This window comes from Myotis brandtii, unplaced genomic scaffold, assembly GCF_000412655.1.
Source record: "Myotis brandtii unplaced genomic scaffold, ASM41265v1 scaffold82, whole genome shotgun sequence".
NCBI lineage: Eukaryota > Metazoa > Chordata > Mammalia > Chiroptera > Vespertilionidae > Myotis > Myotis brandtii.
In genome coordinates, this window is record NW_005371324.1 from 9101340 (window position 1) to 9118165 (window position 16826).

Here is a 16826-nt window from a genome sequence, read left to right on the forward strand (position 1 = left end):
CTGGCCTGGACGCCTCTTACTGTCCCCCACCCCACCAGCCTGGTTACCCCTCATGGCCCCCTCGCTGGCCTGATCGCCCCACTCAGCCTGCTGTTCAGTCGGTTGGTCGTCCCTCACTACCCGCCCTGCCGGCCTGGTTGTAGGCAGCCATCTTGTGAGGGCACAAGGGTTAATTTGCATGTTACCTCTTTATTATATAGGGTTGCCAAAACTTTGAAGCAACCAAGATGTCCTTCAATAGGTAAATGGATAAATAAACTGGAATATTAGCACTAAAAAGAAATGAGCTGTCAAGGCATGAAAAGACATAGGAGAACATGAAATGCATATGACTAAATGAAAGAAGCCAATCTGAAAAGGCTACATATTATATGATTACAACTATATGGCACTCTGGAAAAGGCAAAACTATGGAGGCAGTAAAAAGAGCAGTGGTTGCCAGGTTTTGGGATGGGGAGAAGGATGAATAGGCAGAACACAGCAGATTTTAAGGCAGCGAAAATATTCTTTGATACCATATTGATAGGTAGATGTCATTCTACATTCTTCCAAACACATAGAATGCACAACAGCAAGAATAAACGATAACATAAACTACGGACTTTGGGTGAATATGATGTGTCAATTTAGGTTCATTAGTTGTAATAAACGTACTACTGTGAGGGAGGATGTTGATTATGGGGAAGAATATGCAGGTATGGAGTCAGGGGAAATATGGGAAAATCTCTGTGCTTCCCCTCAGTTAAATTTGCTGTGAATCCTAAACTGCTCTAAACAAATACAGTCAATAAAAATATTAAAAAGAAAATTTTATCTTAGTTATAATTTTTACTTACATAAAGAATTAACTTCTGTTACTTTGAAGTTTATTTTCATGGGTGCACTTTAACTTGAGTCAAAGATCAGAATATAAAATAAAGGCTTTATCAAGTATCAGAGTATAGCATCATTAATGCGTTAAACACAAGACAATGGAAAAACTCACCCCTCTTAAAAAATCAATTTTTTTGTACATTTAAAATGATTGGTGGATAATGACTTCAGAAAAATCTGGTGATGTGGTTCTGTTATACAAAGAACTTGTTATTAACCTTAGTATTCTATTAATTGTAAAGGAGAGTCAAACCTAGAGAATTAAGTTGAGTAAGAGGCAAATCAAAGTTTAGTCAAACAGAAAATCGAATGTTGCCTTGTTGTTCAATTTATTTGGAAAAAAATAAATGTCAATTCGTTGATCTTTCTAATCTTGATGTAAACATGGAAAGCAAATGAAATAACAAAATAGATTCCCTTTAAAATGTCCTAGTGTGTTGGGAAGGGATTCTCATAGGAATCATAGACAAGCTGAATGAATAAATAAAATGACAAAAGTAAATTGGACCAATAGTAGCTAACTATAGATGAACAGACTAATGACTATTCCAGTGATAAATGAGTTTAAAGTAATTTGATCTCTCTCATTAAGAGAATCAGTGAGTCCAGTGAATGAGCCTCAGTGGTTGAGCATTGACCTATAAGCCAGGAGTTTGATTTCTAGTAAGGGCACATGCCCAGTTCACAGGCTTGATCCCCAGTAGGGGGAATGCAGGAGGCAGCCCATCAATGATTCTCTCTCATCATTGATGTTTCTATCTCTCTCTTCTCCCTTCCTCTCTGAAATCAATAAAAAAATATATATTTAAAAAATAAATTAAGAAAAAGAGAATCAGTGAACAGTAAGAAGCCAGAGAAGAGGATTTAAAATAAAAATATTTTGTGAAATAATTAATTTGTGAAATAAGAAAAATTCCAACCAGAGATAAATTCCAATTATTGTTAGCATAATACCACAGTTTATATTAAGGTGCCTATTTCTTTTAAATGTTGCAATGTACTCAAATTTTATGTATTTCTTAATGTCTTACAATCAGCAACTATTTTACTCTACATTAAGGGGGGCAGTGATGAACATATTAAAAGACAATAGTTTGAATTTACTATTTGGGTATCAACTTAATTAGTCTAGGCCACGATTGTTACTGGGAATTTCTACCCTAATGCAAGAAAGCTGAGTCCCTGGAGGGACATCACATGTTATTGGGAGCATGTGTATGTTTTTTTTTTTTTTTTTTTTTTTTGTGTGTGTGTGTGTGTGTGTGTGTGTGTGAAAACAAATATCACAAGGGTGCATACTTGATTTTTAATCTATTTAATAGTGAATTCAACCATTAGCTGCACAGCATCAGGAAGTGTTATTTATTTGGAATTCATGTTTTATATATTTTTCTATTTATAATAAACAAATATTTATGAAGCACTTTCTATTTATCAAGCAAAGTGCTAAGTTTTGGAAATAAAACAGGAGCAAAACCAGATATACCTCCTAGCTCTTATATAACGTATGATCTAGTGGGGAAAAAAAAAACCTAAAGGACCGAAAAGTGAACTGAAGGACAGAAGTGATGGCGAGATGTTCATGGTGAGTAGTATAAAGTGGGTAAAGAGTTAGGGAAGAACAGTGTGGATTGAGGAGAATATTCCAGAAGAAAAGAACAGTCACAACAAAGGGAATAGATGGAACATTCAAAGAACAGGAAGTCATGTACTGGTATAATGGAACGTGGACTAGAACAGGTGAAGGCAAGAGAATGCTGAAGTAGATGGGGCATTGCAGACCATCAAATAATTCTGATCTTTATCTTAAGAAAAACTGAAGGGCTTAATTCACAAGGAAAGTACATAAGCACATTTGGGTTTTAAAAAGTCTGCTCTGGCTGCAGTGTCAGTTTGAACTAGCTTGGAACTCCAAATACTACAAAGACACCAGGTAAAACTATTATTGTCATCCAGATGAGAAACTACTATAATGTACAATATGGTGATGATAGTGGCGAACGAGGTAAATTTGAATCAAAGTAGGAGGTCAACAGATTAAAGCTAGAGTCAGAAAGAACAAATAAAGGCATTGTTCAAAATAGTAAAAATTGCTCATCCGTTGAAAAAAAACAAATAAAGAATAGTTTCCTAGTTTGAAGGAAAACAAATCCACCGGACACAATAAGGTTCTTCACTGGGAGTAATCAAAGGAATAATAGAAACAGACGATGGATGTCATCGGAATTCAAGAAAATACATAACTTAAAATTTAAATGATCATAGTGATATTTTCAATATTTGAATGTTAAGTTGTACAATTTCTATTCTACTCTTTTAAAATCATCCATTACCTAGATACCTTTTTAAATATCTATTTTGAAATAATTCAGTCATGGTTAATTTCACACCAATGTCTAAATACTTTTAAGGAGCTGGCTGCACATGAATTTGCACGCTATTTAGTAGCTTTACAGCAGTGTTAGCTGTACCTTGATAACGTATCTTATCACCACCAATACCATTTAAATAGTAAATTTAAATTTAAAAAGTGCTTTAAAATCATTGGAGAAGATTTCATCTTTACCTCATTCTTTCATATCCCCCTCATATCATGTCTGTATGTTTCATGTATGTTCCTTACAAAAGCTGCCCTAATTTTATATAGGATATATACAGACATCCAAGGGATGGTGTGAAAATGCCATTCTGAATCAGTAGATGTGGAGTGAGGTATGACATTCTGCAGTTCCAATACCCTCCCAGTTGATGCCGATGCTTTTGATATGATGATCATATTTTTAATGTCCAGGTCTTCTAGTTATCATCACCAGAATAACTGAACTCACCTGATTTCTTTGTTGATAGCATCCAATTGTTCCTGAAGCATCATAGCTAGAGTCTGGGCATCAGAATGACCACTTGGAGAGAGAAGATCCATTGAGCTAAAAATTGTTTCTCTGTCATCATCGTCAATATCAGATATTTCTGTGTCACTTTCAAAAGGGTGGCTGCTTAGCACTCCGATTTGCTGAGTTCTATTCCACTCATGATCTCCAAGAGATTTCACCTGAATGGTGAACAATTATAGTATTGATAACATTATTCACTTTCAAAGCAATATTCTGAAAAACAATGCAAAAGCACACATGCTTTTATATATTACTTGGCAAAAGCTGAACTGATTATTAACATTCCAATGTATTGGTTCAATAAAATAACTCGTTGGCATTTTATGTTATGGGAAGTAGTGTCCACATAAGTATCAACATTTTAATAGAAATAAAAATAATAAATATAAAACTTCCCCATGATATCTAGCTCAACCCCAAACTGAGGTAAGAATTACTTTAAAGCATTTGTGTTTGTAACATTTCTCCTTTTTTACAAATTAACCCTTTCTACTGACTTGTACTCAAGCATTCCCATTTCTTGTACTAATTCATCTTATCTACACTTTTGTATTACAGACTCAGAATACTAATATTATTACACAGAAAATTATACATGAATTCTCTCCCCAACATCATTTACATAAATTGAAATAAATATTATTAAAAATATTGCAAAGTAATTTCATTTCATTTCCACTGCTCTGCTCTACTCAAATGCCTGATTGATTTTTTTAAGCCCAAGGCATACCAATGTTTTAACTGATATAATAAAACCTCATGTGAATGAGAGTCCTGAGTAACCAAGAGACCAGTGTTTTCGAAGCTGTAATCTCAAAGTTTGAGAGGTTTGGGAGTAAAACTGAGGTTCTAGAGTTTTCTGCTGTTTTAATTTTTTTTCAATCTTTGTGATGATATAATGATATTGCCTTGAGCATTTATTTAAGATTTGAAAACCTGAATTAGCTTTTATTTCACAAATTGTTTTGATACTGAGTAGTATTAATTTATTTTTTCATTAAAATGAGAGAAGAACTAAGATGAACTTAATTTATTCTTCATTTGTTTATTTATCTATCCATTCAACAGATACTGATTGCCTTTTATGAGGGATGAATTTGTACATGACACATAGGTACCAATTAAAAAATCAAGTGTTAGAAAAGAAAAGAAAGGGTTTGTACAAATAAAGACAAGTAGGTTATATAGTATTTTGGACACATACAAGTGGTTGGGGAGAACAAGTATACTTAGGGCACAAAGGAATTATTTTCTCTATCAAATGCAACTACATACTTACTGAACACGCATAGCTTACAAAGTTCAAGTTATTGAGTGAATGCAAGGCTGGCACTGCAGTTGATCATGGACAATTCTCTCCAAACACCTTCAATACTCTGTGTACATTTTCCTCAAAGTGTTTTTAAAGTAGTAATTACAATTAAAATATTTAATTAATTTTAATCAACAGTATGAATGCCATTGCTTAGGTGCCCAAGCAAACAAAAAATACATTTGTTTGGCAAATAGCATAATGGATAGAGGCATGGAATTTAAAACGATGCAAACATAAGCTCATGTTTTGATTCTATTACTTTGCTGGCTGTGTAATTGAACAAAAAATTTCTGAACTTCAATATTTTTATACCTTAAGTTAGCATAAAAAATAGTACCCAATTCATAAAATTATGTGGATAAATACATGGGGAATGCTTAGTTGAACTTCTGGCATACAGTAGGAGTTTCAGGTTTGTTATTGTTTTTAAAGCATGGCATATGTCACACTAATAAAAATGTTAGCATTTTAAATCTTCTCCTTATTAAAATTCTGTCCAAAATGGAATAGCATATTTACTTAAAACCATCAGAGACTTGAAATAAAAAGTTTAACCTTTGGCTCATCTCTTCTCACGCCCATGCGGCCTCTCCGTGGTCTTCTTATTACTTTAGTGGTTCTGTAGTCAGACTGGCTGTCCACGAGGGATCCAACGGAATAGCGCAACTCAGCTGAGGGGTCCAGATGAGTCCTGGAAGAAATGAAAAATATGAAATATAGTCAATCGCCAAAGTTAAACTTATCAGCAAATCACGATCTACTTCTTAATTGGCAATAAAGCCTCAAGGAAATAAACTTCAAGAAAGAAAACTGATGAATTGTCCTGACCCTCTGAGGTCACTCCAGATGCAGGGGTCCTCAAACTACAGCCTGCGGGCCACGTGCGGCCCGCTGAAAACATTTATCCGGCCGCAGGGGTCCTCAAACTATGGCCGGCGGGCAACATGTGGCCCGCCCAAAACGAAAACATTAATCCGGCCAGCGCCGCTGCCTGTCCTGCTTAGCAGCCTTGTCTCTGGCCCGCAGTGCGCATGTGTGGAATGTCTGAGGGACAGTGAACTGGCCCCCTGTTTAAAAAGTTTGAGGACCTCTGTTCCAGAGGCTTATGTCAGAAATTCTGGCCTCAGGTTCCTTCCTGAAGGTCGACTGAATTTTCTCTTTTTAGAATATAAAAAGCCTTTCTGTTCATTACTTATTATTTTCAAATGTGGTGGGACAACAAAACATGTTAAGATCGCCAGCCAAGATCCTGAGGCTTAAATTCTGGCAATTCTATATTTAGTTTGAGCTGTTTAGTGGATATCCCAATATATGCTATTTGTTACTGTATTTGTTTAAGCATTTCTCATTAATATAACAGAAAAAAAAGTAAACTTTTGGGGTCCCAGAATTCTCTTTTTTTTTAACATTCTATTTTTCAACTTAGAAAATCAACAAAAAATGCTTAAAGTCAGATTGACCCAAGGTTAAAGTTATTGGTAATAAAATAGGATATACCACCCAAATAATTTTTTTAGCTTTTAATAAGACATTCATTAAAAATAAAGAAAAATATTTTGATGATCACATCTGATTTTGAAATCTACTTACAGATGAAACAGTTGGAACATTCCAATTGGAAAATATTGGCACACTGTTCTTCAATAAGCATGATAATAAAGTACATTCTAATTAAAGTGCAGTAAAAGTTTCTCCGTGAACATTATTTATATGGAGATTTACAGCAAACTCAGTTTATTACTATAATAATAATGATAACAGTGGCAACATGCTGTCCTACAAAATGATTTATTATCAGTAGCAAATATACTTAAAGCTCTGTTTACTCTGGAACTTGGGACTCTTGCTGATCTATGTTTTTGCCCCTAGGTCTCTTTGTGAATGGAGCATTGCCAAATATTTGGCCAGATTAGATAAAAGAGGTTAGGTGAAGTCTGAGTGTTTATAACATTAGAAGATACTGACCAGGCTGATGCAAGCCCTTGTTTCCCAAATAGGACGTTAAAGCAAATGAATTAAGGAATCATCCCCAAAATAGAGGACAGAGATTGTTTTTTACAGCTGTGAATGTGAGATTAAGCAAATTATATTTTTATTATGGATTAATCATATATAAAAACTAACCAAGAAGGCCATGGTTGTAAATGGTAAAAATCTTAGTATTTATCTATTTGACAGACAAATATATTTTCATCATCATTATATGCTCAAGGATTAATTAAATGCCTAATAAATGTCTGGTAAGATAATGAATGAAATTGATTATAATACATTCCAAACCAGCTCAGAACATTCTATGTGCCTTTTGCCTGTGGTACTTAGGATAATGCCTCTTTGGGCATTAGAGTGGATTTTCTAAAATTATGATATCATCCTAGGAGTATTTTTTGTTGTTTTATCTCTCAACTCTAGGTCATTTATAAAAACATGAAACAAAACACAGATCTGGTCCCACTGACAACCAGCTTAAAGATTTTCAGTGTCCTTAAAAGGCCCTCTACAATTAATTTCCAGCTTCACTTCTAACTACTGTCTGTATTTCTCCATCTAGCTGTACTGACTTTCAATTCCCTCAACAACTCACACTTTCTTTTGTTTCTGAGCCTTTGAAAACAGTCTTGTCACACATTTACATGGTTAGCATTCTTTTTTTTTAATATATTTTATTGATTCCTTACAGAGAGGAAGGGAGAGGGATAGAGAGTTAGAAACATCGATGAGAGAGAAACATCGACCAGCTGCCTCCCTAACTACGGTCTGTATTTCTCCATCTAGCTGTACTGACTTTCAATTCCCTCAACAACTCACACTTTGTTTTGTTTCTGAGCCTTTGAAAACAGTCTCATCACACATTTACATGGTTAGCATTCTTAAAGTCTCAGTTTAAAAGTCCCATTGTCATATGCTATTTTAACTCCTCATATTCCTTCCATTAAAATGGTCCTCAAACCATTATTCCTCTATTTTCCATCTGGAACGTGTCCTCTTCACCACCATCATCACTGTATCTGTAATACCACAGTGTCTGGTAAGTAAAAAATGTTTAATTGACCTTGAAATAACCTGAGGCCTGAGACAACAGCAATCATAGAAGAGCCCATTGCTTACACTTGATCTAAGAAGGTTACTGCTCACCTCTTTCCTTTTATTCATTCTGTGAGCTAGTTCTCTAACAAAGGTAATATTTCTATATATTTAAAATTTTAATCATGTGCTGTACATTATTTTGAGACATACTAGGAGGTTTAAGTTAAAAGTGCATCTACAGTCACCAATTCATGTAGACAAGGAACCCTCGTGTTTTTTTCACTCCAGAATCTCCTGTGACTCTTGCACATTATCTCACAAAAGAATGTCCATATATAAATCAAATATGAATTTTCTTAGAGTAAACCAGTAATTCATCCATCTGCTTCTAGAGTGTCCTCTATTGCCCTAATTATCCACATCTTACCCTTTCTTCAGAGTTCAGCCAAATCAGGTTGTCTCCAGACACTCTGCTACTTATTTTACTTTCTTCTCAGATGAGATACTAGTAGAGGATATTAGTTACAGACTAGAGGCCCGGTTAACGAATTCGTGTACAGATGGAGTCCCTTGGCCTGGCCGGCAATTGAGACCTATTGGGGGGCTGCCTGGGCAGGGGGGAGGGGCCTCAGGAGGCTGGCCAGCCGGGGGGAGGGGGAGGCTGTAGGAGATTGGCTGTGGGAGCACACTGACCACCAGGGGGCAGCCCCTGCAGGACTAGAGGCCCGGTTAACGAATTCGTGTACAGGTGGAGTCCCTTGGCCTGGCCGGCGATTGAGACCTATTGGAGGGCTGGCCGGGCAGGGGGGAGGGGCCACAGGAGGCTGGCCAGCCGGGGAGGGGGGGCTGTAGGAGATTGGCTGTGGGAACACACTGACCACCAGGGGGCAGCCCCTGCATTGAGTGGCTATCTCCTGGTGGTCAGTGTGTGTCATAGCGACTGGTTGACCAGTGGTTCCAGTCGTTCCGGTCTTTCGGTTGCAAAGGTCGCTTAGGCTTTTATATATATACTAGACGCCCGGTGCACAAAAATTTGTGCACTCGGGGGGGAAGGGGGAGGTCCCTCAGCCCGGCCTGTGCCCTCTCGCTCAGCCTGGGTGAGGGGCTGATGGCTGTATTCAAGCTGGCCACACCCCCTTTAGGGTGGGGGTCCCCACTGGGGTGCCTTGCCAGCCTGATTGAGGGGCTGATGGCTGTTTGCAGCTGGTCACACCCCCTTCAGGGTGGGGGTTCCCAGTGGGGTGCCTGGCCAGCCAGGGTGAGGGCTGATGGCTGTTTGAAGGCTGGTCAAGCCCTCCCCAGTGGGGACCTTCACCAGATGGAGGTTTGGTCAGCCTGGGTGAGGGGCTGATGGCTGTATTCAAGCTGGCCACACCCCCTTTAGGGTGGGGGTCCCCACTGGGGTGCCTTGCCAGCCTGATTGAGGGGCTGATGGCTGTTTGCAGCTGGTCACACCCCCTTCAGGGTGGGGGTTCCCAGTGGGGTGCCTGGCCAGCCAGGGTGAGGGCTGATGGCTGTTTGAAGGCTGGTCAAGCCCTCCCCAGTGGGGACCTTCACCAGATGGAGGTTTGGTCAGCCTGGGTGAGGGGCTGATGGCTGTATTCAAGCTGGCCACACCCCCTTTAGGGTGGGGGTCCCCACTGGGGTGCCTTGCCAGCCTGATTGAGGGGCTGATGGCTGTTTGCAGCTGGTCACACCCCCTTCAGGGTGGGGGTTCCCAGTGGGGTGCCTGGCCAGCCAGGGTGAGGGCTGATGGCTGTTTGAAGGCTGGTCAAGCCCTCCCCAGTGGGGACCTTCACCAGATGGAGGTTTGGTCAGCCTGGGTGAGGGGCTGATGGCTGTATTCAAGCTGGCCACACCCCCTTTAGGGTGGGGGTCCCCACTGGGGTGCCTTGCCAGCCTGATTGAGGGGCTGATGGCTGTTTGCAGCTGGTCACACCCCCTTCAGGGTGGGGGTTCCCAGTGGGGTGCCTGGCCAGCCAGGGTGAGGGCTGATGGCTGTTTGAAGGCTGGTCAAGCCCTCCCCAGTGGGGACCTTCACCAGATGGAGGTTTGGTCAGCCTGGGTGAGGGGCTGATGGCTGTATTCAAGCTGGCCACACCCCCTTTAGGGTGGGGGTCCCCACTGGGGTGCCTTGCCAGCCTGATTGAGGGGCTGATGGCTGTTTGCAGCTGGTCACACCCCCTTCAGGGTGGGGGTTCCCAGTGGGGTGCCTGGCCAGCCAGGGTGAGGGCTGATGGCTGTTTGAAGGCTGGTCAAGCCCTCCCCAGTGGGGACCTTCACCAGATGGAGGTTTGGTCAGCCTGGGTGAGGGGCTGATGGCTGTATTCAAGCTGGCCACACCCCCTTTAGGGTGGGGGTCCCCACTGGGGTGCCTTGCCAGCCTGATTGAGGGGCTGATGGCTGTTTGCAGCTGGTCACACCCCCTTCAGGGTGGGGGTTCCCAGTGGGGTGCCTGGCCAGCCAGGGTGAGGGCTGATGGCTGTTTGAAGGCTGGTCAAGCCCTCCCCAGTGGGGACCTTCACCAGATGGAGGTTTGGTCAGCCTGGGTGAGGGGCTGATGGCTGTATTCAAGCTGGCCACACCCCCTTTAGGGTGGGGGTCCCCACTGGGGTGCCTTGCCAGCCTGATTGAGGGGCTGATGGCTGTTTGCAGCTGGTCACACCCCCTTCAGGGTGGGGGTTCCCAGTGGGGTGCCTGGCCAGCCAGGGTGAGGGCTGATGGCTGTTTGAAGGCTGGTCAAGCCCTCCCCAGTGGGGACCTTCACCAGATGGAGGTTTGGTCAGCCTGGGTGAGGGGCTGATGGCTGTATTCAAGCTGGCCACACCCCCTTTAGGGTGGGGGTCCCCACTGGGGTGCCTTGCCAGCCTGATTGAGGGGCTGATGGCTGTTTGCAGCTGGTCACACCCCCTTCAGGGTGGGGGTTCCCAGTGGGGTGCCTGGCCAGCCAGGGTGAGGGCTGATGGCTGTTTGAAGGCTGGTCAAGCCCTCCCCAGTGGGGACCTTCACCAGATGGAGGTTTGGTCAGCCTGGGTGAGGGGCTGATGGCTGTATTCAAGCTGGCCACACCCCCTTTAGGGTGGGGGTCCCCACTGGGGTGCCTTGCCAGCCTGATTGAGGGGCTGATGGCTGTTTGCAGCTGGTCACACCCCCTTCAGGGTGGGGGTTCCCAGTGGGGTGCCTGGCCAGCCAGGGTGAGGGCTGATGGCTGTTTGAAGGCTGGTCAAGCCCTCCCCAGTGGGGACCTTCACCAGATGGAGGTTTGGTCAGCCTGGGTGAGGGGCTGATGGCTGTATTCAAGCTGGCCACACCCCCTTTAGGGTGGGGGTCCCCACTGGGGTGCTTGGCCAGTCTGAGTGAGAGGCTGAGGGCCGTCTTTAGGCTGGCCAAGCCCCCAGTGACATAAGCTTCCAGCCTCTCCTTTTTTTTTTATTCTGGGATTTATTTACTTTCTATAATTGAAACTTTGTAGCCTTGAGTGGAGCTCAGAGCCTGCCAGGGCAGGCAGAAAGCTTGGCTTCCCCCATCGTCAGGGGCAACCCAAGCCTCCTGCTCGCTCCAGCTCCGTGGCCACGGCCGGCTGAAAGCAGGTATCTGGGGTTTATTTATCTTCTATAATTGAAACTTTGTTGCCTTGAGTAGAGCTCAGAGCCGGCCGCGGCAGGCGGGAAGCTTGGCTTCCTCCATCACTGGAGCAACCAAGCCTCTTGCTTGCTCTAGCTCCGTGGCTGCCGGCCGCCATCCCGTTGAGTTAATTTGCATATAGTCGCTCTGATTGGCTGATGGGCGTGGCTTAAGTTGTAGCGAAGGTATGGTCAATTTGCATGTTTGTCTTTTATTAGTGTAGATAGATAATCACTAACTTTAGCTCATCTCTTCCTACCTCCTCAACTGGAAGATCAAACACAAGTTGATGAAGTTATCATGCACCATCTGTTTTCTTCATTATTCCTTTCTTAATTACGTGCACTCAAAAGCATGGCTGTCCAACAAATAATTGCTATTTAATAAATATTTGATTATACTGTAACTTACTATAAATTCCATCAGCTTAGTTAATAATTCTTATAATACTTTATAATTTTGGTGTGATTTACTGTTCACAAAACCCCTTTGATTACTTCGCATTTTATCTGCAATGTAAGCTTGTGAGATTGTCAGAAAAACAGTATTTTATATATAACTCATGCAAAATATATACAAAATTAGAACCTTTGTAAGGAAATGGGTTTTTCAAAATCAAACAGCTAGTAATTGTATATCTGAAACTAAGAATGCTTGCTGTAGTGTTATTTCTACTACAGTCTGCAGCATAGAGGAAAGTTGTACTGTGTTGTTCTGTAATTGTGAATAAATGTCACATTGTTAGGTGGCCCATGATGATTCACTGCGGCAGTGAACTTTTGGACAACACCGCTAGAACTCTGCATTCCTAAGACTGAAAGTAAAAAAGACAATGAAATGCCCATTGGATCCTATTAAAATACATTTAATTTGTTAATTTAATAATGTTCACTCTCTGTATTTACACCTTTGCTATTTATCAGCTCTTTTTTTTCTTCTCCATCATCATAATCATCATCGCCATATAAACACACGGAACTGAATTAATTTCGATTCAGAGTCAGAATACTTTCTTTAAAATAAGCATGATTTTCTAAATTAAACACCTACCCATTTAAAAAAATTGGATGTATTTAGATGTATTTATGTCTACAGAAATGTGTTTGAGAAATACTCAAAATACTGAATGTTTCATTAGTACCTATACTGACAAATATAATCTCCTTTAGAATTATTTTTTTAAATTTGGATTTGTCATCTGAACATCTGAAAAATCCTTTACCAGATATTCATTCATTCAACAATATCGATTGAAAGCACACTATATGGCAGTTTTTTTAAGGTGCTGAGATTGTAGTAATTAGAGAGAAAATATTAAGAATATTAGCTTCAGCCCTCATGAAACTAATATTCTTTTTTTAAAAAAATATATTTTATTGATTTTTTTTTACAGAGAGGAAGGCAAAGGGATAGAGAGTTAGAAACATCCATGAGAGAGAAACATCGATCAGCGGCCTCCTGCACAACCCCTACTTGGGATGTGCCCGCAACCAAGGTACATGCTCTTGACCGGAATCGAACCTGGGATCCTTCAATCCGCAGGCCGACGCTCTATCCACTGAGCCAAACCGGTCAGGGCATTAATATTCTTAATATAAACATATGACCATGAAACATGAACATCTAGAAATCTGTGGTGTCAAAAGTTTCAAATAGCTGATGTCACTGTATTGCTTAATAAATAAATGATTAAATGAGTGAGCCCTTCTAGGGTTTCTTATAGAATTTGAATAAAAGTCTCTAAGCAAAAAAGAAACTTATATGTGAATTATTGAAGTCTATCTAGAGAGAAACAATTGTCTCATTGCTTCTTTTTTAAAGATTAGGTATTGAGTCAAAGTAGATAAGTAAAGCTAAATTAACTTGAATTCTTTAGCAAATATAATTTTGCTTTTCCTCTTTATTTGTAATTACTTTACCAAAATAGTTATATGCTCTTTGAATATGAATGACCATAATCAATGATATTTCTTCAATAACATTAAGCATTGAAAATATTTCTGCATGTAGAGAAAAGAGCTGATACTTCTTCCTGGAATGAGATGTAATCTACCATACAGTTCATTTCTTCATTTAATATTCCTTTTACACCTTATATCTATATAATAAATGCAGAATATGAAAGGTAGTGATTTCAACTTTTATTGCAAATCTGCAGAAAGGATTTCTAAATTATACAATTATTTTGGAATGTAGAAACTAAATTGGTGAGGAGTCAAAATAAGGCAATGGCTAGGCAATAGGAGATACATGTATTTGTCTATTTTATTGAGGAGATATAACCATAAGGAGATTCATATTGGTTTTTAGTCAACTGCAGATAAGCTTTTAATTTAATGTTACCTTGATATTGTGGGTTCAATTAAAGAGCCAGTTCTCATTTTCAATTGGTCAAGTTCAGATCTCAGCTTTTCAATTTCTTCTGCTAATCTTTCCTAAAAATCAAAGAAGTGTTACTTAAATGATATACAAATACCAGTAATACCAAGACTCAATTATGATAAACCAAGCCAGCCACCAAGTTTAGTGGGTTTTTAAAAATGAAAAAACTGATGGATATAATTTTATTAAAAATTATTCATCATGAAAGTAAAGCATGCCTGATTTTTCCCCTTGTAATGAATGGCAGAAATCAACAAAACATTATCTATAGTTACTGGAATTCATTAATTTCTAATTAAAAACAAACCAGGAATACTAAGGTTGTGACCAGCTATGTTTACATCACTTAAAAATACAGAGTCAAAACCATAGCTGGTTTAAAAAATAAGAAAAGGTCCTATTTATGCAGTCAGTGAAGGATTTCTATTATTCTATAAGGGTAGAAAGATATGTAGGTGAAAGAGAAAGAGGGTTGAATTAAAAGAATGAGGAAAAAAATAATCATCTAATATGAGTTAAATGATCAGTTTGATAATAGTACAATTATTTGTGCAACTGATAATTTTCTCAGATTGGCATTATCAATTTCAGTCTAAAAATTTATCAAGAGTTGTCTTATAGCATTTAAGTGCTCATATAAGCACTTAATTTTGTTTTCATAATTATAATTTTTATAATATAAACTACAGGCCCTGTGCATGAAATTCGTGCACTGGAGCAGGGGGTGGGGGGTCCCTCAGCTTGGCCTGTGCCCACTCGCAGTCCAGAACCTCTTGCTCCTTACTGCCTGTCTGTTCACTGCTCCTTAATGTTCAGCTTGCTGCTCCTTAGTGCTGCCATGGAGGCGGGAGAGGCTCCCACCACTGCCGCTGCACTCGCCAGCCTTGAGCCTGGCTTCTTGCTGAGCAGTGCTCCCTCTGTGGGAGCACACTGACCATCAGGGGGCAGCTCCTGCATTCAGCGTCTGTCCCCTGGTGGCCAGTGCAATCATAGCAACCAGTCGTTCTGGTTGTTCCACCATAAACCAGTACGATCATAGCAACCAGTCGTTCTGGTTGTTCCACCATAAAGGTCGCTTAGGCTTTTATTATATAGATGATTAAATGTGTCCTTCTGGATTTTCTATTGCTGTTTTTTCCCTCTCTAGGTGTCCTGTGTTTGCCATTTTACTTGATTCATACTTCTTTTCTCATTTCACTATTTTTTTGTCAATGTGAACTTTGTAAAGTTTCTCGTATCTATTATTTTCATTCTTACTACCACCGTTCTACCCTACATCTTTTTTATCTCTTTTATGAATATTTTACCAGCTTCCACAGAGGTGATGCTCCCTTCAATCTTTTCCCCACATATTCTTCTGTTGGATGTATCATTTAAAAAATGATGTATGATTAGATCAATACTTTAAAAAAATTAAACCTTTGCTTTTTATATTTATTAATTAATTTGTTTGTTATTTCCTCTATTATGCATTAAGAACCTCTTGTGTCTAGGCACCTAAGATACAGTAATAAACTAACAAATTTCCTGCTCTCATGTAATTTATAATTTGGCAGAAAACACAATAAACAAATATGGTCTTAAGGATGTTGGTAGGAAGGAGAAAACAGGAGAAACATGGAAGGGCTCCTCAATAAAGTGATATTTGAGTAAAGAACTGAAGAAAGGGAGGCAGTTAAAAAAACTGGAATATCTTATATGAAAAGATATGGCAGAGAAAAGGAACAGCAAGTACAAATGCCCCTTGGTGGGAGTATATGTAGTGAGCAAAGAGGCCAGTGGGGCTGGATTGGGGAGGTTAACAACAAAGGCAGACATGCGATAAATTTAGAAAGTAGGATTACAAGGTTTGAGAAGAGTAGTCCTGAATGGCCTTGTAAACAATTAGAGCCTTTGGCTTTACTCTGAGTGAGATAGGAAATTACTAGAGGATTTTTGAGTAGAGAAGTGGCATGACCATTGTGATGGCTGTAAAATGAACTTGAATTGATTGGGAGGAAAGGAAGAAATGCAATTATTAGTGTTCTTCCAAAAACAGGCAGGGGAATTATGGCTTGGACAACAATGGCGTTATGGAGAGTATGGCTGGAATTTTGTCATGTTTTGAAAATAGAACAGAATTTGCTATTAGACTGAATATGGTTAAATACTCCAAGGCTTTTAACCTGAGTAACTAAGAGAAAGATTTACTGAGAAGATTTCTGACAGTGATGGTGAGATTAAGTGGTGATGTAAGGGATTGACCTGTTAAGTTTAAGTTCTTTATGTGTCTAAATAAAGATATTAAGTAGACTCTTTTTTAAAAAAGTAGATTATTGCATATATGAACTCCCTCGGGGTAGGGAACCCAGTAAAAGATCTAAATTTTGAAGTACTCAATTTATAGATAGTATTTAAACCCATGAAATCATATGAGTTCACCAGGGACTAAACATAGAGAAGAAATCCAAGGACAGTCCTATGAACTTCAAATTTAAGAGATCAGAATGATGAATAGAAACATGGAGAGAAGAGGCTGTGTACACAGGGGATTTTGCATTATACAGAACTAGGGGCCCGGTGCACAAAAATTTGTGCACTGGGGAGGGCGTTCCCTCAGCCCAGCTTGCCCCCTATCACATACTGGGAGCCCTAGGGGATGTCCTACTACCTGCTCCCTGCTCCCTTGGGGAGTGGGCCTAAGCCACAGTCTGGCCACCCTTTGTGGGAGTCGA

The 16826-nt window shown here is 40.1% G+C and overlaps 1 protein-coding gene across 1 annotated transcript in view; it reads right to left on the reverse strand.

The window, feature by feature from the left end:
• PPFIA2 (protein tyrosine phosphatase, receptor type, f polypeptide (PTPRF), interacting protein (liprin), alpha 2) overlaps positions 1–16826 on the reverse strand; it is a 485860-nt gene that overhangs the window by 85895 nt on the left and 383139 nt on the right. Inside the window, exons 15-17 of the mRNA XM_014531636.1 lie at positions 14074–14165; positions 5635–5770; positions 3702–3922 (exon numbers count right to left, since the gene is read on the reverse strand). Of these exons, the coding sequence (XP_014387122.1) occupies positions 3702–3922; positions 5635–5770; positions 14074–14165 (449 nt within the window). The remainder of the gene's footprint in view (positions 1–3701; positions 3923–5634; positions 5771–14073; positions 14166–16826) is intronic.